Consider the following 23,753-nt stretch of genomic DNA (forward strand, 5'->3'; position numbering starts at 1 on the left):
CATATTTCTATTTACTTTTAGATATGGCAAAAATGAACAAATCATATGCTTTCCACTCACTGGAGGTATTTTACACAGATTATATAAGACTTTTTCAGGAAAACACTCTATATAAATGAAGCCAGTAAGACATACTTTCAGATATTTAGGATAGTCCAAATAGACTCTTCTCTTAGAGAAGAGAATGAAAAATAGGTCTGTTCACAGAGAAACAAGACATCATAAAATGAGTAAGAATAAGAGTTCAAGTGTAAGACTCAAATGAGGTTAAGTAATAGCCAGAAAAGGCCACGTAAAGCACATCCATTTAAAACAGAGATCAATTTTGACAATAAGAGTGGGAATGAGAAGTCACATTAGGACACTCTTGAAAAAAAATGTTTAAATAGTGTTTTTAAATCTTATATGTAATAAAATATATAATAAAGTTCTATATGTAATAAAAAAAAAAGGTTATAATAACTATGTGCTTATTCTTAGGATGTAAAAATAGTGAATCAAATGTTGCATCTGTGGCAAAAATTTTTCCAACAAACTGGATGAGAGCCGATTCAACATCATTTGATTTCCACAGTGCAATCATAAAGAAGGGTTTTTGGTTCGGGAGGGTTTTTTGTTATGTTTTTCCCCCAAAACAAAGGCTACGTGAAGCTTCCCAAATGCCTGTCTTCATATATTTTAATATTCAGATCATCTCTTTTTAAATGCCTCTAACTCAAGGTCATCTTTCTTGGCCTTCTTCTTCTTCTTTACTTTTTAACTTTTTCGGTATGGTAACATCCAAAAACCAGCTAAGGAGCCTATCCCACAAAGAAAGCAAAGACAGATGCACAGGGTAAGTGAAGTGGGGTTCTGGAATGGAAACTAATTCTATGACTGGCACATTAGTGACTATTTTGCTTTCCTATACAACTCTTCCTGTAACCTCATATTGGAGGGACTTGGATAATGAATTCTCCACTAACGAGAAACCCCTGTATTTGTATCCTTACTACCTGCTGAGATAACAAGAGGGGATGTACATCCTGGTCTGAATGTCTTAGGATATGTAAAATAGATCTCGGTCAGGACCACATTACAAATGATTTTTTTTTTATATGCAATATAATACTGTACCAAGGTTGTCAGGGAGTTCCTTTTCATATAGAGCCTCTCCAAGTACTGTAGTCCCTCATCTTTCAGTAACTCCAATGGAAAATGGTGCAGATTCCTGTAATTTAAGAACAAATTCTTGTGCTTTTCCAGCCTTGCCACAGAGATCGTCTTACAAAGTTCAGATGCCATGACTGAATATATCCCATCAGGCACGCTGCAGCACTACATCTTGTCAAAATTGGTCCATTTCTAAAGAGAACAAGAAAATTGAATCATTATGATAGTGCTCATAAGCACTGCCAAATAAACCAGTTAGCACACACAGCTACCAGCAGACACTAAAGAGAGAGTTACACATTTGATCCCTATATTTTTCCTTCATAACAACTGAACATATTTAGGAGATGAGAGCAACTATTTAAATACTCTCACTACTTAAGCAATATGTACCACTTAGCAGCAACAGTCCTAACTGAAAAACTAGCTCTTGAACTTGAGATAGGAATGCCTAAGAGAGACTAGTTTCATAACATGCACCCAAAGAAAGCTTAAAAATCAGATAGAGCAAACCATTTCCTTCTTGACCTACCTCATTTTATGTGTAGCTTAAGGTGTTTCAAAAATATTGCTAAATACATACAAAACATCTAGACCACTTACAGCTTCACTTTCCTCATTTCTTACTATGTACAGAATATTGCCCTATATCCTAATTTTTTCCTTCTTTTACCTCTATTTTTTCCCTTCTTCGCTTTGTAGATTATCAGGAGCAGTAAAGAAACAGGTCAAGGAATATACAGTTTTATTATTTCAATGAAAGAAGAAATACTGCACTAGGAAATAAGAACCTTGTATTATTTTCTTACAATCTTTTCAGGCCTCAGTTGCCTAACATATACAAGGGAGACAGCAATTTATTGGTAAAGGCCAGAACCCAGAACAGATTAAATTCCCTTCTAGCTCTGAAAGTGACCGGGTAGGAAGAGAAATAACATTTGCCATCTTATCAACTAGGCACAGAGCAGAAACAAACTTCACAATCACTTAACTAACAAAAGAGGAAAAAAACTCAGAGCTTCAAAAATGTTGTCCAAGGTCAAATGGCTCATAAGGGATAAAAGCAAGGACTCCCCCTCCCCACTTTGGGGTAGAGATGAGGGTGTCCAGTGGATTTCAAAGACTGGGTTCTTCACAGGATTCCAAAGGATATTAAGGAAATGCAAAAAGGCTGAGTGAGCTCTGTGCAAAGGATCTACCCTCATTTTCCTGGGCATCCTTTCTGGAACTCCCTAACTAAAAGTGCCTTTCAAAGAAAAAAAATTTTTTTTCTTAAGAAAAACTATTTTCACTGGGCAAAGTTAGTGCAAAATGCAGTAACATAAGCGTTCCATTAGCAGAGTTTTGTAACTTTTTTGGTAATTTTCTATTATTTCCAAACTCCCAATTCCTATCTAGTATGAAAGCACTTGCCACTTCATCTAAAAGGGCAGACAATATGGAATATTCAATAATATCCCTGGTGCAACATAAGAATTCAAAACCTTCCCATACTGATTCTACCTACACACTTAACCTGTTTTTATGAGACGTACGTCACTTTGAACAACATATTCCATCTTTCTACATCTTAATTCTCTGACCTGCAAAGCAGAAGGGAACTAAACCAGAATCGATGATTCTGTGTCGAAAGAGAAGTCTGCTGGGTTATTACTCACTGAAGTGGTAAACTGGAAGCAGGTTAGATGGCTCACAAGGGCTGCAAACTTAACACATTTTGCTTTTCATCAGCAATCTGAATTCTCCCCAGTGTTTTTCATCCCTTAAATGGAAGGCTTTAAGTCATGAGTGGGTCCATCCTGCCATTCACCTGGTACCTCCAATTTATCTTAAGGCCAGTGGTTTCCATCTCCGAAATACACCTCAAGTCCATCCACATCTCTCCACCAGCCAAAACCAAAAACCACTCTCATCTCCGGCCAGAGCCGTGCGTATTACTGGTGTCCACTCTACATACTTTCTAACACATGAATCACTTAGCAGTGGACCTTTAAAAATGTAAATCCCATGGTCTCTTCTCAGGGAAACTCACTCCCTAGTGCACACATATCAACTAAACACAGCCTTCAAAAGTTTGTAAGAAAATCAAGCTCTTACCAAGCATTGAGGGCTCCTCACAATCTGGCCCCCCCTCCCACCTTGATTCTCCAGCCTTATTTGGAGATAAGGTGTATCTATTGTCAATCTAGCCAACCGACTGGAAGCTCCTGAGGGCAGACATCTTGCTCTTTCTTCACTCTTTTATACCCGCCTGGACACAATATCTAGCACAAAGCAGGTGCCCTCAAACGGCTGATCAGTGGATGAAAAGTAGAACATGTAATACTGCAAGGCAGATTTTTTTTCACTTTCTAATTTTTGGTCATCTTGTAGATACTACATCCTAAATGCTTGCTAAGTACCATAAAAATCCCTAATCCATACAACTACGCATTGCAATAGACATTATTTAGCCTGTTTTATACATAAGGAAACTGAGTTTCTCAGAGGGTAATAACTTGCCAGAATTCCAACCCAGGTGGACCAACTCCAAAGTCTGTGCCTTGCCTTACAATATAGCCTTTCAGGCACTTCAGTGTTCAATGGAGCCTGTTTCTTCCATATTATTAAATTTAAGTGGTAGCCAACGCTTATACAAACGTGAGACTACAAAGCAAAACTACACCCAAAATCCACACTCACTGATGAAGAGCCAATAAGAGAATTCAGTGTAACCTAATTGCTTTCCTTCTGAATCCTGAAGGCTGGGATTGGGCTGCCTTTAAAACATCATTTCACCTTGCTAAAATACATCTGGCTACAAAGGCAGTGTGGGAGATAAAATCTACATAAATGAAATCTGAAAGGTGCCAATAAAAATGCTAATGGTTTTCCAAAACGCATTCATTGGCAAGATAAAGCCTTTACCAAGATGGTTAATTTCTTCCACAAATTCCCTTCACTACCTCTTAATCTACTAACGATAAATGGGACACTTAATAATATTAACGGTATGCCAAGTGTACCTCCACAAATTTTCTGACATGTAAACACCAACCCACTTTATTATTGTTTAAAACAAGTAAACAAATCCTTCCACCTTAAGAAAATCCACACATGTTAAGCAGGTGTGTGTAAAAGGAGACCCTCAGACTGACTTCCGTATTTAATTCAGTAGAATACCCACTCCAATTTTCTAATACTGGAAATTAGAGAATTAAAAATTGTATATTAAAAGCATTTGTAAAAGACTGTTTTCCCAGTAAGTCTTGGGCAAAACACCTGCCGCTTTGCCCGAGTTAACCAAACACTAAGGTCGTTACAGTTTGGAAGCAGCGAGCTCAGTGGCAGGGATTTCACAGACCCGATATCGGAATTCTGCAGCCACAGAGGGCGGGGAGGGCCCGGCAGCTATGGCGACCCGAGGCCGGACGGGCCCGCTCGGGCCAGGGACCACTCGCCGCTGCCCAGACGCTTCTGCCAGACCCAGCGTGCTGACCGGGGAGCCGGGCCAGGGGGCCCTTGGCACGCGAGCCACCCGAAGCAACAGACGGCCGCACTCACCTCGGCGCCGGCGGAGCCAGCGCTCCGGGCGCAGGCGGCGCTGGACTGCCAACCGAGGGTCGGAGAGAGGGGCGGGGCGCCGACGGCAGTGGGCGGGGCGAGGCGAGGACGGCGGGGGAGCGGGGCGGGGCGGAACCCGAGCTCCTGAGAGTTGGGAGGGAAGACGGAACATCGCGATAATTCTCCCCTGTTCTCGCGGTTTCAAAACATCTTGGACGAGATGTTCGTTTTTCAAGCGCTGTGCCTATTGGCCAAAAGCTCGGCTTCCTCCAGCCTGGCCTCGCCCGTAGCTTAACTTAGACTTCCGGCTCCGGCTGGGGTTTTGCTGTGCTGAGAGCACCTTTTCCCTTTATTCGTTGAGGGGGGCAACTTAGCCCTTTCCAGCCTAGGGACTTGCCAATAACTGATTTGTTCTTTCATTCATACATTCATTCACGGACTCGTGCACTTATTCACTGTATACATTGAGGAATTACAACAACAGTAGTAACACCGAGCGCTTATTGTGTACCAGGCAGCGTTCTTAGAGCTGTGCACAATCCCTTAAACCCTCACAGCAGTCTCATGACACAGGTACTAGTATCATACTCGTTTAACGAATGAAAATCTGATGTCTGGAAGGTTTATGTAATATGGCCAAGGTTAGTTATCAAGAGGTGAGCCTAAGCATGGGATTTAAGGGCTCACTGTGCGCGCTGACAGGTTCCTTCCAAAGATGAGGTGGGTAACCTAGTCTCTGCTCTTGAAATACCTAAAGTCTATTGTGTGAAACGGTTGCTAAAAGGGACACTAACAGCTTAGTAAATTAAATATTATGGCAGTTCCTAGAATGACTGAGTAGGCCGTCAATAAATAGTTCTTCAAAATGAGAATTCCTATGTCCGCGGAAAGATAACATCAAAGGAAGAAAGCATTATGCTAGTAAAAATAAAAATAATAGTAACAATAATAATTCTAAACATTGCTAAGGAACATTTTAAAAACATTTATTTTTTAAATATGATGTTTGTTAACATGGCAACTTTCTGAAATGAAGGGTTTTTTAAACTTCCTCTCATGAATCTGCTGTTATTCATTGTTCTTTGAAAAGCTTGATGTTGATTAATTTATTAGCGATTCATTGCCAAGCAACCTTGGGTTTATAACTAGTTTCCTGTTGGTTTATTTAATTACTGTTAGAGATGAATAATCTCTAAAGCAAAGTTATGCTAAATGAAAGTAACATTTATTCCAAGATGAGGTATGAGTTATAATGAAATACTTACCAATTACCTATTTATTAAACCTGGCCGTCAGAAGTTCTGGAACTATGTGGCATGGTGAATGTCATGTACTTCTAAGAACTTTGATATAAATACTTAGTTACCTAAGAATTCTTAGATACCTAAGAATTTGTAGTACTTAGGAACTTTTTGCTAGACTTAAAACAAGGAAACCTAGTTTATGTAAAAACAAAAATACTTAGGTTATTAAGGATCAACCTAAATAAAAAGACTTGCTCCTAGTACTGGAAAGTGACTCCAAAAATGATTAACAATAGGTCTTTTTAAAAGTAATCAATGTTAGCCACTTAGTTTTCATTTCTTAAAAACAAAAGAAATATTTTAATGCATTAATTTAACATCCAATTTTTTTAAATAAAATTTTTAAGTTTATTTTGAGAGAGAATGAGCTGGGGAGGGGCAGAGAGGAGGTGGGGGACAGAGGATCTGAAGCAGTTTCTGTGCTGACAGCAGAGAGCCACAGCATGGCTGGAACTCAGGAACTGAGCCCCAGTCAGATGCTTAACAGACTGAGCAACCTGGGCATCCCTAACATCTGATTTTTGTTTTTGTTTTTTTCCATATATATAAGTATAATTTATTGTCAAGTTAGCTAATGTACAGTGTATACAGTGTGCTCTTGGTTTTGGGGGTAAATTCCCATGAATCATCACATAAACAGCCAGTACTCATTCCAGCAAGTGCCCTCCTCAATGCCCATCACCCATTTCTCCCCTCCCCTGCCCTCTCCCATTAACCCTCATTTTGTTCTCTGTGTTTAAGAGTCTCTTATGGTTTGCCTCCCTCTGTTTGAAACTATTTTTTCCCCTTCCCTTCCTCCATGGTCTTCTGTTAAGTTTCTGTGAAAACGTATGATACTTGTCTTTCTCTGCCTTATTTCGCTTAGCATAATACCCTCCCATCCCATCCACGTTTTAACATCCTATTTTTGATCATAAATAATGAATTCTCTTTAAGTAACTTCTACTCCCCTGAAATTGCTATAAAAACAGCCAAGGGATTCTGTGCCAGAATGTCAATTTGAATGTGTATTGATTTTCACAAAACACTCAAAATTCCTTAATCTGGCAATTTGGCAATCTTTGACAAACTTTAACATCAAAAGGCAGCAATACCACTTTAAGAAAATTCCAAGAAAAAGAAAACCCCATTTTAAAATTCCCACCTCTGGCCCTCCGGGATTGGGTTGCAAACTTCCACAAAATACTCTCCTCCACTTCCTATTGGTGCATGCTCTATCATTCATTGTTCGCCTGGAGTTTTGTGAGGTACCAGGTTGCTTTACGGGAAAAGACTGCTATAATTTAGTCTGCAACTGCCCTGCTTTAGACTTTTTCATGGTGATTAATTTGTACAAAGAATCACCAAACTCATACAGCGGGAACCAAACCGGCAAATCAGGCTGCGGAGACAACTGTGTAATTCGCTCGGAAAAGGAACAGAGATCCTCTCCTGCGTACTGGGTAAATTGACAAAGGATTTTACGACACAGAGATTTGAGAGTTAAAGAAACTTTTCCGGTTTTTCGATAGTTTTAAAGGAGTAAGCGTCAAAGGAGAACCAGATAAAATACAGGCACAATCGTGGCAGGAAAAGGAGTTTTTAGAAGCTGTTTTTAGGGTGAGATTGGAAGAATGTTATTTCCAAATAATCATTGAATTTTTGAATGGTAAAGGGAACAAGGGAAAAGAAAACGATTAATTATAGATTATTGTATTTCCTAAACTGCTGTGATTTATTGTTGTTTAATATGGATTTAGAGGGATACTTAGTAATATTATTGTAATTGTTAAGTGAAATACATATTTCTGTATACTATAATACCTATCATAATAGATAATCAAAATATAAGAGAAAATTAGAATCCGCTTTGGATCCAAAATTTGTGTATATTTGTAGATTGGGTAATTCAGAGACAGATCTGCTAATGACCTAGGATAACAGTGTTGTTATATGTACCAGAATCAATGGGTAATTAATATAAGGATAAATTCTCAAAAAAGAAACCCAACATTTGTATTTTCAAAATGATATTTTCATTAAAATTATGAGGGACACCTGGGTGGCTCAGTCGGTTGAGCCACCGACTTAGGCTCAGGGCTATGATCTCACGATTCGTGGGTTCGAGCCCTCCATCGGGCTGTATGCTAACAGCTCAGAGCCTGGAGCCTGCTTCAGATTCTGTGTCTCCCTCTCTCTCTGCCCCTCCCATGCTCACACTCTGTCTCTCTCTCTCTCAAAATAAATAAACATTAAAAAAAAATTAAAACATGAAAGTTCAGGAAAATATTGATAAGCAAGAATAATTTTTATTTGAAATAGCAATATAATGTATTTTTTAGGATTCAGCCAAATATATAATGCCAAAGTATAGCACCTTAAAGATTCTTCGTGTATTAATTCAACTAATAAATATACTTCGTGGCACATCTATATCTACAGAGCATAAATTAGAGTAGGAATGCAATAAATATTTTTTGAATGGCTTCTGTTATAGGGGGATATAAAATAATACAATAAAGTCTCTCAAAAAACTCATACTCTAGCTGGGAAATGAGGCTTAAAACATCTAAACCAGAACTTCTGGATAGCTCTTGATGCATAGATACCTATTGTAAACCACAGGCACTTCAAGAGTATATATATCAGTGTGACCTGAAACATTCAGAGGGAGCTTCACAACACGCTTAAGACCCAGTTTGGTCCTGAGCAGTGGGCAAAATTTCAGTAGATAAAAAAGGAGGGAATTGGCATCCCGGGTACTGGTTGAGTTGTTAGCAAATATGTGCAAGCCTGAAAAATGATGGACTCTGACTGCAGCAGAAGGTTCATTTGGGGACCTGTTTTTTGTGTGTGTGTTTTTTAAGCAAAAAAGACCCCCAAAAAGTTGCATAAAGAGTCAAAATTGCAGGAATTAAGGGGTTTGGTCCTAGGTTTTCAGAAGGAGTGAGACCTAATGAGAGTAGTAACTGAAGAAGATAAAACTGATAGCCTAATTTTAGATCGTTCCAAGAACAGAGACTAGGAATTAAAAGGACTTACTACTGTAAGTAATGGAGTACAGATTGGTTAGCAGCCTTGTAAGAGACTTTATCCAAATTACTTTACTTTCCTATGGTTGACTAACAAATCTTAATGCATTTCTTTGCATTTTTCTAAAGCATTTAGCTTATTTTTGGTCTAGTGGTACAAATATGAATTTTACTAGGTGTGGTGGTAGTTGTGCAATTAACACAATTAAAAGGGATCATTGTTCACATTAGATAGTTCTTATTCCTTTTCCCTAGGATTTAGAACTATTTCTTGGTTCTGTTCAGCTGAATTAAAGGAATTTCAACCAAAGCAAAAAAAAAAAAACAAACAAACAAACAAACAAAAAAAAAACCTTATGATCGAAGAACACCATGAGAATATGGGAGATATTCTTACTCAGACCGTAGGCTTTCACTTGACGTGTTTCTCTGAGACAAAACTAAATTCCATACACTCAGCTGCCACCAGGTACCAGATACTTTCCACAGTATTGGGCAAACAGGTGAATCAAGGATTAGCTCCCCCGATAAAAAGTAAAGTCCTTCAGAAACACCAAGCTGGATGTTTGTCTCCTGCCTCAACACTTGCTTCAAAGAATCCAAAGCTCATCCATCCTAGTTTTTTTTTTTTTTCTTTTTTTCTTTTTTGAGAGAGAAATAGCATGAGGAGGGGAGAGGGGCAGAGGAAGAGAGAGAGAGAGAATGCCAAGCAGGCTCCACACTCAGCACGCAGCTGGACGTGGGGCTCTATCCTACAACCGTGGGATCCTGACCTGAGCCAAAATCAAGAGCAGCGCTCAACTGACTGAGCCTCCCAGGCATCCCCATCCTAAGTTTTTGATCAGTGGTTCTTAGTTAAATAGAGAAGGAGGAATCTCTGGCTGTGGAAAATAATCTTTGAGACAAGGCCCCCTGCTGCAGATGACCGATGTGGTGGACCAAATTGTGCTCACCAAATTTACGCCAATATCTCATTACTCCCCTGTATATCCTAGCCCTCTTTGCAGTTCAGGGAAGAATGAAATGTTAGCACTCGTGACCTGTGTCACTTCTGGCCAATAGCGGTGAAAAGCTCATCCACAGTTTTCCAATCTCCCGGTGTGCCGTGACACCTGTTAGTTAAAGCTTGGTCAGCTTGGATCTCTAAGTGACTTTGTGGATCATACATTCCACTCCCCACCCCCTACTCTGAAACCAAATGAGTCAATAGCATGAAGGAGCTAATGTTACCTCGTTTTAGCCTATCCAGTCGTGTCCGCCTAACTGTTAGCAGGTTTTCCCCTTGGGACATTGGCATTTCATTTAAGTTTTTTTTTGTTTGTTTCTTTGTTTGTTTTTTAATTTGAGAGGGAGAGAACATGTGAGCGGGGTAGAGGAGCAGAGGGAAAGAGAGAGAATCTTAAACAGGCTCCACACTCAGCACGGAGCCTTACCCAGGACTCCATCCCACAACCCTGGGATCATCAGCTGAGCCGATATCAAGAGTCAGAAGCTCAACTGACTGAGCCACCCAGCTGCCCCTAAGTTTTCTTAAGTGAAAAAAGAATTTCCATACGGGCACCTGGGTGGCTTAGTTGGTTAAGCATCCGACCTCGGCTCAGGTCATGATCTCCGGGGGTCTGTGAGTTCCAGCCCCGAGTCAGGCTCCATGCTGACAGAGCCTGCTTCAGATTCTGTCTCCCTCTCTCTCTCTGTGCCCCTCCCCCACTCACGCCCTGTCTTTTTCTCAAAAATAAATAAACATTAAAAAAAAATTTTTTTTTGAAGAATTTCCATAATTAACTGAGTTTCAGGTATCAGGTGTTTGGAGAGAGAAATCACATCATGAAGATGGTTTTTCTATTTTTTATTTTTTGCTTCTAAAAATTATTTTATCAGATTGGACAGTTTCAGATAACAATATCTTGCCATAAGACAGTAAACTGATTTGCAATTTCTAATAAATGATCTAACATTAATTTCTGCACTAACACATTCAAATCACAAAAAGAAAATCCTGCCAAACATATTTCAAAGATAAATGTAAAATGTGCATCTGTGTGCATATTATAAAAAGAAAAATATAGGTTTAAGATATCTGCCTTTCATGACTAACATTAAAAAAAAGGATTTTAAGAAAAGCATCAGACTTGCATGTTTTCTCTTTCTTCAATAAAGTTTTCTTTTTTTCCTTTTTTTTTATTTATAATTTATTGTCAAATTGGTTTCTATACAACACCTAGTGCTCATCCCAACAGGTGCCCTCCTCAATGCCCATCACCCACTTTCCCCTCTCCCCCACCCCCTCAGTTTGTTCTCAGTATTTAAGAGTCTCTTATGGTTTGCCTCCTTCCCTCTCTGTAACTCTTTTTTCCCCTCCTTCCCCTCCCCCCTGGTCTTCTGTTAAGTTTCTCAAGATCCACATATGAGTGAAAACATATGGTATCTGTCTTTCTCTGCCTATCTTATTTCACTTAGCATAACACTCTCCAGTTCCATCCACGTTGCTACAAATGGCCAGATTTCATTCTTTCTCATTGCCAAGTAGTATTCCATTGTATATATAAACCACACCTTCTTTATCCATTCATCAGTTGATGGACATTTAGGCTCTTTCCATAATTTGGCTATTGTTGAAAGTGCTGCTATAAACATTGGGGTACAAGTGCCCCTATGCATCAGCACTCCTGTATCCCTTGGGGAAATTCCTAGCAGTGCTATTGGTGGTCATAGGGTAGATCTATTTTTAATTTTTTGAGGGACCTCCACACTGTCTTCCAGAGCGGCTGCACCAGTTTGCATTCCCACCAACAGTGCAAGAGGATTCCTGTTTCTCCACATCCTCACCAGCATCTATAGTCTCCTGATTTGTTCATTTTAGCTGCTCTGACCGTCATAAGGTGGTATCTCAGTGTGGTTTTGATTTGTATTTCCCTGATGAGGAGTGACGTTGAGCATCTTTTCATGTGCCTGTTGGCCATCTGGATGTCTTCTTTAGAAATCTCTGTTCATGTCTTCTGCCCATTTCTTCCCTGGATTATTTGTTTTTCAGGTGTGGAGTTTGTTGAGTTCTTTATAGATTTTGAATACTAGCCCTTTGTCCGATATATCATTTGCAAATATCTTTTCCCATTCCGTCGGTTGCCTTTTAGTTTTGTTGATTGTTTCCTCTGCAGTGCAGAAGCTTTTTATCTTCATGAGGTCCCAATAGTTTATTTTTTCTTTTAATCCACTTGCCTTTGGAGATGTGTCAAGTAAGAAATTGCCACGGCTGAGGTCAGACAGGTTTTTTCCTGCTTTCTCCTCTAGGGTTTTGATGGTTTCCTGTCTCACATCTAGGTCCTTCATCCATTTTGAATTTATTTTTGTGTATGGTGTAAGAAAGTGGTCTAGTTTCATTCTTCTGCATGTTGCTGTCCAGTTCTCCCAGCACTATTTGTTAAAGAGACTGTCTTTTTTCCATTGGATATTCTTCCCTGCTTTGTCAAAGATTAGTTGGCCATACTTTTGTGGGTCCAATTCTGGAGTCTCTATTCTATTCCATTGGTCTGTGTATCTGTTTTTGTGCCAATACCATACTGTCTTGATGATTACAGCTTTGTGGTAGAGGCTAAAGTCTGGGATTGTGATGCCTCCCGCTTTGGTTTTCTTCTTCAATATTACTTTGGCTATTCGCGGTCTTTTGTGATTCCATACAAATTTTAGGATTACTTGTTCTAGCTTCGAGAAGGATGCTGGTACAATTTTGATTGGGATTGCATTGAATGTGTAGATAGCTTTGGGTAGTATTGACGTTTTAACAATATTTATTCTTCCAATCCATGAGTATGGAATGTTTTTCCATTTCTTTGTATTTTTCATGAAAATGGTTTAATTGTTCATCCAGTAAACTTATTTCTTGAGGCCTACTAGGTGCCAGGAACTAATGCATATGATCTATGTATTCATAGAACCATAACATTAATTTAGGGTTGGTTTTCAACATTTGGGAGTCTTTGCCACATTGTTTTGAGAATTAGAGCTGTCCTATCTTAGGAAAGTCCTGTAGTCATAGATATTTAAAAGCCAGAATTACACATAAAAGTGCATTGTTTATTCAGGCTTATAGCTACATATAAACCTGTTTATTCAGGTTTATAGCTATTTTTAATGGCTTTAGTGAAGTGTTATTTACATGTCATAAAATTCACTTATCTTAAGGATACAACTCAATTATTTTTTAGAAAATTTAGAGTTGTGCAAGTATTAATCACATTGGAATTCTAGAAAATTCCATCACTTTAAAAAGAACCTTGTGCCCATTTGCAGGCACTTCCCACTCCTACCCCAGGCTAGGCAATCACTAATAAACTTTGTTTCTGTAGGTTTGCCTTGTCTGGTATCATACTGTATGTGGTCTTTTGCATCAGCATAACGTTTTTGAAGTTTATCTATGTTATAGCATGTATCAGTATTCCATTCCTTTTTTATTGCCAAATAATATTCCATCATATGGACAATACCACATTTTGTTTATCCATTCACCAGTTGATGAACATTTGGATTGCTTTCAGTTTTTAGCTATTGTAAATAATGCTGCTATGAAGATGTGTACAGGTTTTTGTGTGAACAGGTGTTTTTGGCCTCTTGAATATATACCTATGCATGGAATTGCTGGTTTATGTGGTAATTCTATGTTTAACTTTATGAGGAATTACTCAACTGCTTTGTAAAGTGAATGCACAATTTTACTTTCTGCCAGTGATTTACGATTTTCTACACCCTCTCCAAAGCTTCTTATTGTCTGTCTCTTTGATTATAGTAATTCTGGTGGGTGTGAAGTGATTCTCATTGTAGTTTGGATTTTCATTTTCCAATGAGTAGTGATTTTGATTTTTTGCTTATTGGTCATTCATATATCTTCTTTGGTAAATTGTCTTTTCAAATATATTTTAAATGTTTTTATTTATTTTTGAGAGAGAGAGAGAGAGAAAGAGAGAGGGAGAGAGCACGCATGTGGAGGAGGGGCAGAAAGAGAGGGGGACAGAGGATCCAAAACAGGCTCTGCACTGACAGCAAAGAGCCCAATGCAGGGCTTGAACTCACAAATTGCAAGCTCATGACCAGAGCAGAAGTCAGATGCTTGACCAACTGTGCCACCCAGGCACCCCAGGTCTTTTCATACATTTAGCCTATTTTTTCTTGGGTTATTTGTCTTATTACTGAGTTGTGTTTATTATTTTGGGGGGGTTGAAGTTCATTATCAAATATGTGATATATCTACAAGTGTTTGGAAACATATTTGTAAATATATTCTCCTATTTTGTGAGTTGTCTTTTAACTTTCATTATGGTGTCTTTTGAAGCAACAAAAATTTTTAATTTTCATGAAGTCCAATTTATTTTTTTTCTTTTATCTATTGTGCCTTTGGCATTGTACATAAGAAATCTTTGTCTAACCCAAGCCTATACATAGCCCTATGTTTCCTAAGAGTTTTCCAGTTTTAGCTCTTACTTTTATGCCTTTGACCCAGTTGGAGTTAATTTTTGTATATGGTGTGAGGTAGAGCTCCAGTTTCTTTCTTTTACATGTCCCTATCCAGTTGTTCTAGCATCATTTGTGAAAAGGACTATTATTTGCCCCTTGAATTACCTTGGTACTCTTGTCAAAAAATAATTGACCAGGGTGCCTGGGTGCCTCAGTTGGCTAAGCATCCAACTTTTGATTTTGGCTCAGGTCATGATCTCACAGTTTGTGAGATCAAGCCCCACATTAGGCTTTGTGCTTACAGTGTGGAGCCTGCTTGGGATTCTCTCTCCCTCTCTCTCTGCCCTTCCCTCACTTGCATGAGTGCTTTCTCTTTCTCTCTCTCAAAATAAATAAATAAACTTTAAAATAATAGTAATAATAATAATGATGATAATAATTGACCTTAAGTGTAAGGGTTTATTTCTGGACTCTCAATTCTATTCCATTAATCTACATGTCAGTCCTTATGCCAGTACCACTTGCTTTGATTACTGTAGCTTTGTAGTAAGTTCTTAAAATGGAAGTGTGAATCCTCCAACTTTGTTCTATTTTGGATTGTTTTAACTATTCTAGGTCTCTTGCATTTCCATGTGAATTTAACGTCAAATTATACTCTCACAAAAAAAGGCAGTTGAGATTTTGATAGGGGTTACATAAAATTTATGGATCAACTTGGAGGGTATTGCTATCTTAATAATATGAAGGCTTCTAATCCATGAACATGGAATATATCTCATTTATTTAGGTCTCCTTTGACTTCTTTCAGCAATGTTGCATAATTTTCAGTGTACAAGTTTTGTACTTCTTTTGTTAAATATATTCCTAACTACTTTATTCTTTTTGATGCTATTGTGAGTGGAAATGTTACCTTAATTTTATTTTCAGATTGATAGATATGTAATTTTTGTTTATTTTGTATCCTCTGATATTGCTGAAATTGTTTAATAGTTCTAGTAGGATTTTGTTATTGTTTTTGTTTTGTTTGGGTGTGTGTGGGTATCTCCCTTAGAATTGTCTCCATATAGGATCATGTCACCTGATAATAAAATTTTATTTCTTCCTTTCTAATCTTCATGCCTTTTATTTCTTTTTCTCGCTTTATTGCACTGGTTAGAATATCCACTACAGTCTTGAATACAAGTGGTGACAGCAAACATCCTTGCCTTGTTTCCAATCTTACAAGAGAACTATTCAAACATTCACCATTAAGTGTGATGTTAGCATTAGGGTTATTTTTAGTTTTTATTAGCCCTTTATCAGGTTAAGGAAGTTTTATCGTAAGTAGATGTTGGATTTTACCAAGTGTGTTTTTTTTTCTGCATTTATTAAAATGATCATGCAGATTTTGTCTTCTATTCTATTAATGTGGTGTATTACGTTAATGATTTCAGGTGTTAAACCAAATTTACATTCCGGGAATGAAACCCCCTTGGTCATAATGTATAATCTTTTTTATATGTTGCTGGATTTGGTTTTCTTTTTTTTTTTTTTAAGTTTATTTATTTATTTTGAGAATGACAGAGAGCACAAACAGGCAGGCACAGAGAGAGAGGGAGAGAGAAAGAATCCCAAGCAGGCTCCACACTGTCAGCGTGGAGCCCAACTCAGGGCTCAAACCTGAGCAAAACCAAGAATCGATGCTCAACCAACTGAGCCACACCCAGGCCCCCTATATTTGTTTTTCTCATATTTTGTTGAAGACTTTTTGTGTTCACAATCATCAAGGGTATTGGTTTATTGTTTTCTTATTATGTCTTCATCTGGCTTTGGTATCAGGATAATATTGACCTCATAGAATGAGTTGTAAGGGATTTCCTCCTCTATTTTCTGATAGAATTTTCAAAAGATTCGTATTACTTCTTTAAAGGTTTATTAAGATTTGCCACTGGAGCCATCTAGGCCTGGGCTTAGCTTTGTGTAAATGTGTTTGGGTTTTTTGTTTGTTTGCTTTTGTTTTGTTTTGTTTTGTTTTAGAGAAAGGGAGAGAGAGAATCTCAAGCGGGCTCCACACTCAACATGGAAACCAATAAGGGGCTGCATCCCACGACTCTGGGATCATGACCTAAGCTGAAATGAAGATTCAGACACTCAATCGACTAAGCCACCCAAGTGCCCTGCTTTGTGTAAATATTTTAAATTACTAATATAATTTATTTACTTGTTATAGTTCTATTCAGATTTTTTATTTCCTTTTTATATGGTTTGGGTATTTTATTATCCTTCTAGGATATTTTCCCATCTCAGCTTTTTGATGCCTCAGCTTACATAGGGGCAAGGTTGCTTTTTAACTAGTAGACTCTCATACAGTCATAATGGTTGTTATTTTCCAGGAGCCATGCCCTGGGGGCTCCTGCCCCTCCCTCAAGTTTCCCTACATCTCCCCACAAGTCAGCACCCAAAGGTTAACACCTGTAACAGCAGGGGACCTTCTGAACCTAGCTCCAGCATAGTTTCCATCTATACAGATTGGTTGGTCCTCCTGCTATACCAGTTATTAAGTTTTTGAACATCACCTCTTGGAAATGGAAGACTGAGACCCCACTTCAGACCTCTTCTTCCTCCTATTTGGATGTGGGGCTGATCATATACTTCAGCATTCTACTGGGCATGTCTGGCAAAAAGAATAGCATCAATTGATTGGGTATGTCTGACCGGCAGTTGTAGGTGCTGATTGAGAGGCCTGGGAAGCTTCACCCAAGGCTGAAAGGGAGAGAGTGGTGGGTGGGGCCTGGGCTGATATCTAATGAAAATTTAAACCCCAGCTATGGCTATTACAAAGAAAAGAAAAGTGGCTGATGATAAGCATGAAGCTCCAAGTAAGTGAACTGAAGAGTCTGTCTTTGTGCTAAAAATGTTCCTACATGATGCAAGGCACATTGAAATGGACACGTATTTAAAGTGGGGTCATGGATTCAAATGTTTCCAGAAGCCAGGCTGGCTAATTGCTTCAGAGGTGCACATTTTGGTATTTAAACATCTCTCTGAAATTGGAATGCGTGTTACAATTGATAGCAAGTCTTAGTTTAACAGCAGTGTTGTTCTTAGTGATTATAAAATAGTAGTATATCTTATAATCTTGTATAAGTGATGGTTTAGATTAGATTCAATGTAGGAAATGAGTGGCAAGTGACATGGGCCAGGAAAACCACACCGCTTAATGTCAGCCTTTCACTTTGAAAGAAAGGTATGGTGGAGAGCCTGGGTGGCTCAGTCAGGTAAGTGTCCAGCTTTGGCTCAGGTCATGATCTCAGAGTTCATGAGTTTGGGCCCCACATCAGGCTCTGTGCTGACATCTCGGAGCCTGGAGCCTGTTTCAGATTCTGTCTCCCGCTCTCTCTCTCTGCCCCTCCCCCACTCCCGCTCTGTCTCTCTCTGTCTCTGTCTCTCTCTCTCTCAGAAATAAAAATAAACATTGAAAACAACAAAAAAAGAAAGGTATGGTTACAGAGACTTATTCTTTTACAATAAGAAGCAACATAGGAGTGATGACTGTTGATGAATGGAAACTGCTTTGCTGCCTCCATGTCCAGGAGCAATAGGGAGTGATGGCACCTGGCACCTTACCTCCAGGACTTCTGCTGTTCATTCCTTGCTGATTGTTGCCTGTGATGACGTCAGCCCAGTGGTGATAGGTGTTCTGAGTTTTCATAGGAAGCCAGAAATCCAGAAAACTAGATCTTTACATCTATGTGAAACTTCTAATTTTAAAATACTGGCTTAATTGTTTTTTAACTGTCTGGCCAAAAAGAAGAAAAGTATGTGCAAGTTAGCTCCAGCCTGGGAGTGCCCGGATAATCTCTGTTTTAAGGATTTAATATTAAGAGGCAGCATTAGACAAACCATGTTTTACAGTCAAGCCAAAAAAGAAAAAAAGAAAAATCAACCCAATGTCAAAGTTTAACATTAGGTTCGAGGCCTGGAATAGCAAATATTACAGAGCATATTACTTACATAGTTTCTAAAATTTCATCTTTCCCTGTTCTAAATAAAAGATAAGAAAATGTGGTTAAATCTGTTGAAGATGTTACATTTCCTGGTTATAAAAACATATTACTTTTTAATTTTTTTTAATGTTTATTCATTTTTGAGAGACAGTGCAAGCAGGGGAGGGGCAGAGAGAGAGGGAGACACAGAATCCGAAACAGGCCCCAGGCTCTGAGCTGTCAGCACAGAGCCTGATACAGGGCTAGAACTCATGAACTGTGAAATCATGACCTGAGCCGAAGTTAGACACTTAACTGAGCCACCCAGACGCTCCTTTTACCTTTTAAAATGCAGTCTTAGGTTTCCAAAGCAAGAGCATTTGCTTCCCACTGCTAAAGACTGACTGGTCAATGAAAGTCAGACCAAATTATCAGAAGACCAGGGTCCTGATTCTGCCTGTGTGACATTGGGCGAGTAATTTAGCTTCTTTCAGCTTCACTGTCCTCATTTATAAAATAGGGTTAGTCATATCTGCCTCCATACCTTACATCAAAGTGTTATGTGAATATCACATAAAGTGTTATGTGAATATCAATTATTGGTAGTGCCCAAATCACATGAGTAGTTGGGCCAGCACAGATTCTTGAGTCTCAGATTCCCGATCCCAATCTCCTGCTCTTTTTGTAAACTATAACACTTATTGAAGTGATTGGATCATCAGCCAATGGGGTGAACAGATGAGAAAGCTTAAGTCAAGAGGTTATCAGAAAAAAAGTCAGCTACCATCTTGCAATCAGGGATAGCACGGAGTTTCTGTACAGCCGTCTCTGTACAGCCTCTTTTAGGCAATGCGTAGAGGTTGAACCGAAGGATTAGCCTTTCACATTTTGAAGGTCTGCCCAGGAGTGACTTTTGCTGGGATTGACGGGCCTCTGTAGCGTTCTCACACAGCTTTCTCACAGACTGGCCTTCAGCTAGTTTCTTCCCTCATATTTTCATTCTATATTGCTTCATGAAGGAAAGAAAAGTTCCTACTTTTTTTTTTTTTCTCTTGGTGAGAATGTAAAGCTCTAGTTTGGATTATCAAGAAGTGGCCACACTTTACCCTGGTAGCTATGTCCAGTCTTAACTCCTTCAACACTTATCTCTAGCCATCTCAAATCCTATTTGGATGTAGGCATGGAATAAGTCACCAACTTTTTTAGAAAGGAAAAAATACCATCTTTAAAAAGATGTCACTCAAGAACTAGTGATATATTTCTAACTTCTTTTTTATTTACTTTTTATTTTTTTAATTTTTTTAAACTAAGCTCCCAACATGGAGCTTGAACTCAAGACCCTGAGATCAAAAGTCACAACGCTCTACTGACTGAGTCACCTAGGTGGTCCAATATATTTCTATTCTAAGTTGGACATTCTTTGTTTAAATTTTTATTTGAATTTAGTTAACATACAGTGCAGTATTGGTTTCAGGAGGAGAATTCAGTGATTCATCACTTACATACAACACCCAGTGCTCATCATAACCAATGCCCCCCTTAGTACCCATCACCCATCTAACCCATCTCCCACCCACCATCATATGTTTATGTTTTGTTTCTTAAATTCCACATATGAATGAAATCATGTTATTTGTCTTTCTCTAATTGACTTATTTCTCTTAGCATAATACATTCTAGCTCCATCCACATTGCTGGAGATGGCAAGATTTCATTCTTGTTGATGGCTGAGTAATATTCCATTGTATGTATATACCACATCTTCTTTATCCATCAGTCAATGGAATTTGGGCTCTCTCCATAGTTTGATTATTGTTGATAATGCTGATATAAACATTGTGGTGTACATACCCCTTTAAATCTATATTCTGTATCCTTTGGGTAAATACCTAATAATACAATTGCTGGATCATAGGATAGTTCTATTTTTAGTTTTTTGAGGAACCTCCGTCCTGTTCTTGAGAGTGGCTGTACCAGTTTTCATTCCCACCAACAGTGCAAGAGGGTTCCCCTTTCTCCGCATCCTTGCCATAAGTTGGACATTCTTATATAAATTTTCTCCCACGGTCTCAAATTCAATCTGTCTGAGACCAAACTGATTGTCTTATCAAAATGACCATTCCCCTTTATCTCATTACTTCTGTCCATGGCATCACTACTTTTAGGTGTCAATAAATTTTCTCTGTAAAGGACCAGATAGTAAATACTTTATTTAGGCTTTGAGAGCAATAAGGTTTCTGTCACAACTACTCATCTCTGCTTTTGTACTACAAAGACCATATGTAAATGAATTAACAATGCTGTGTTCCATTAAAGCTTTACTTACAAAAGCAGTGGATAGTATGTGAACCATGCCATAGTATGCCATTGCCTATCTCGAGTTCCTGGATGAAAATGTCAGAGTCAGTCTTGACTGTCCCCCTTCTTTAATTTTTACATCCAAGCAGTTCTCAAGTTGCAATAATTATTTCTTTCAGTAATTCTTCTTATCCTTCCCTTCACTTCCCTTCTCACTGCTACTGTGCACCTGAATTCATTCTGTACAGTACTCTGATTCGTTCAACCAGCGATAAAGGGCCACACCCACTTATTGAAGAGGTACCAGAATTTCTAGAGGGAAGTTTTAAGAAGCATAGAGAATATTCTAACTTTATTTTTAGGGAAAGTGCCTATTTTATCAGAATATAAATTATAGCAAGTAAAACCTGATGAAATCTTAGATGGTGGGTCATGGCTAAAAATGGTGGTAAAACATTGCTCAAATCTAGAATTTCCCAAGGTATGCAGTGTTTGCAATTGGTGATGCCTAATGTGATGTTTTGTGGAAGACAGACCAACTTTTAAAATATTAATACTTATGTTTTTATTTTAATGTATAGTTTATGGGAAAATATGACATCAAACCCATAATGTCACTGATTATTTATTGGAGTGAAGCTGAACTATTTAGGTTTTAAAAAGTTGTAGTCCTAAAGAAAAAGTTAATATTGTAGGCAGAATGCAGACATGCTAACAGTCATCAAGATAGTAGCAGACTGGGGCACCTGGGTGGTTCAGTTAGTTGAGCATCCAACTCTCAATTTCATCTCATGGTTCATGAGATTGAGCCCTGTGTCAGGCTCCAAGATGACAGCACTGAGCCTGCTTGGGATTCTCTCTCTCTCTCTCTCTCTCTCTCTCTCTGCCCCTCCCCTGTGCTCTCTCTCTTTCTCTCTAAACAAACAAACATTTTTAAAAAGATGGTAGAAGATTAAAGTTTGAAAATCAGTGGCCACTTTGCCTGCTGTGGTTTCCATTATATTTGCCCACTAATTAACAGATCAGCCTTAGCACTTTGATTTTTCTTTCTTTATAAAACCTTCAGGGGCTCATCACTATTTGTCGAATAAGGTCAATCAAACTCTTGGCGTGCAATCGATGTCTTCTAAACCTGGGTCCAGCCTTTCAGTTTTCCTTTGCCTCCTGGCTTCCCAAACAGTGCTCAAAAAGTACCAGTTGCATAAGATTTAATGAGTGTTCCAGAAAAGAGGATTTCATGGTCCAAAAAGTTAGGGGAAGTGTTGTGTACTATATCCCTCTGTGGTATATTCTCAAAGAATTATACTACATTAAAGCCTTTGAGAAGACTTGAGGTAATGAAACTTGTTCATGTTTATTGGAGAACCCTTCTTTTGTGCAATCAATATTTGTGTTTACCAATTTACTTGATCATCTTTGTCAATAACCCTCTCTTCTAGATTGTGCATTAATGTCCTGTGCTTCTAGTGTACAAGGGAGATTGGTTTGGAAAATGCTGTCCTATATCGATATCCCCCACCCCCAATGCATACCGGTTAGCTATACTGGTTAGCTGTATACCCATTTTACTTTGCACTTCTGAGCCTTTGCTAATTATTCACTCTACTTGGGGTTGTTCTCTTCTTGTTCTTGAAATCTTCTCAACCAAGCAAGCTGATTTACCACAACAGTAATGGTTCCCATTCTGAAGTCTTACCACTTCCCCCTCTTCCAGCATTTGTACCACCCAGAATCATGGTAGTTGTGTACCTGATCTTTTTTCCTTCTAGATTTTATGTTTCTCAGAGTTCTTCTTTACCATGTAATGCATTGCTTATAGTAGGAATTCAATAAATATTTGATGAATGATTACAATAGGGTGAAACCTGAAATAACTTATCTGTAGTAAATAATAGAATTGGAATGTGAAGGATCTACATGGGGAGAGTGGTGTATGGGGAAGGATCTCTGGAAGGCTGGTATCTAGATATCTATATATCTGATATGTAGATATATATTAAACAGCTTTATTAATTGACATATAAAAGTACATAATCTCATATGTGGAATTTAAGAAACATAACAGATGAACATAGGGGAAGGGAAGGAAAAATAAGATAAAAACAGAGAGGGAGGCAAACCATAAGAGACTCTTAAATACAGAGAACACCTGAGGGTTGTGGAGGGCGGGAGATGGGCTAAATGGGTAATGGGCATTAAGGAGGGCACTTGTTGGGATGAGCACTGGATGTTGTATGAATCACTGGGTTCCACTCCTGAAACCAATACTGCATTGTTATGTTAACTAACTTGAATTTAAATAAATAAATTTAAAATAAAATAAGTGTAAAATCTGATAAATTCTGGGTTATGTATATACCCATGAAACTACCACCACAATCAAAGCAATAACATAATTATCACCCCCAAAAGTTTCTTCGTGTCTCTTTGTAATCTGTACATCCCCCTCTTCCCTGCATCTCCAATTCAAGACAACTGCTGATCTGCTTTTGATCATTCTACATTGGTTTGCATTTCCTAGAATTTTATATAAAGGGAGGCATATTGTTTGTACTCTCTTCTTCCTGGCTTCTTTCACTCAACATAACTGAACCAATTCATGTGGTAGCATATCTGTTCCTTTTTATTGCTGAGTATTATTTCATTATATAGCTATACCACAGTTTGTTTATCCATTTACCAGTTGAAGGGCATTTGAGTTGTTTCTTGGTTTTGGCTATTAAAAATAAAACTCTTGGGGAACCTGGGTGGCTTAGTCAGGTAAGCCTCCGACTCTTGATTTCAGCTCAGGTTATGATCCCAGGGTTTGTGAGTTTGAGCCCCACCTCCAGCTCTGTGCTGACAGCACAGTCTGTTTGGAATTCTGTATCCCTCTCTCTCTGCTCTTTCCCCACTCACACTTTCTATCTCTCTCTCAAAAATAAATAAATAGGGGTGCCTGGGTGGCTCAGTCAGTTAAGCGTCCAGCTTCGGCTCAGGTCATGATCTCATAGTTTGTGGGTTCAAGCCCCATATCAGGCTCTGTGTTGACAACT

General features: G+C 38.6%; 2 protein-coding genes across 15 annotated transcripts in view; one reads left to right on the plus strand and one right to left on the minus strand.

The window, feature by feature from the left end:
• The window catches only part of LRRC28 (leucine rich repeat containing 28), a 179,139-nt gene that overhangs the window by 145,185 nt on the left and 10,201 nt on the right, over nt 1-23,753 (minus strand). For 2 of the 6 annotated variants that reach the window (XM_049614032.1, XM_049614027.1), the window contains exons 1-2: nt 4,696-4,804; nt 1,117-1,344 (exon numbers count right to left, since the gene is read on the minus strand). In XM_049614032.1, the coding sequence (XP_049469989.1) occupies nt 1,117-1,284 (168 nt within the window). In that variant the 5' untranslated portion in view covers nt 1,285-1,344; nt 4,696-4,804. Of the gene's footprint in view, nt 1-1,116; nt 1,345-2,810; nt 2,879-4,495; nt 4,608-4,695; nt 4,805-5,960; nt 5,981-23,753 lie in introns of those variants that run through there. The other 4 variants (XM_049614031.1, XM_049614029.1, XM_049614030.1 and 1 more) reach the window with 4 other exon arrangements.
• The window catches only part of TTC23 (tetratricopeptide repeat domain 23), a 105,517-nt gene continuing 88,956 nt past the window's right edge, over nt 7,193-23,753 (plus strand). For 4 of the 9 annotated variants that reach the window (XM_049614015.1, XM_049614019.1, XM_049614020.1 and 1 more), the window contains exon 1: nt 16,643-17,313. In XM_049614015.1, coding sequence (XP_049469972.1) covers nt 17,262-17,313 — 52 coding nt within the window. In that variant the 5' untranslated portion in view covers nt 16,643-17,261. Of the gene's footprint in view, nt 7,442-16,471; nt 16,621-16,640; nt 17,314-23,753 lie in introns of those variants that run through there. The other 5 variants (XM_049614017.1, XM_049614016.1, XR_007453902.1 and 2 more) reach the window with 5 other exon arrangements.

Source organism: Panthera uncia, assembly GCF_023721935.1.
Source record: "Panthera uncia isolate 11264 chromosome B3 unlocalized genomic scaffold, Puncia_PCG_1.0 HiC_scaffold_1, whole genome shotgun sequence".
Classification (NCBI taxonomy): domain Eukaryota; kingdom Metazoa; phylum Chordata; class Mammalia; order Carnivora; family Felidae; genus Panthera; species Panthera uncia.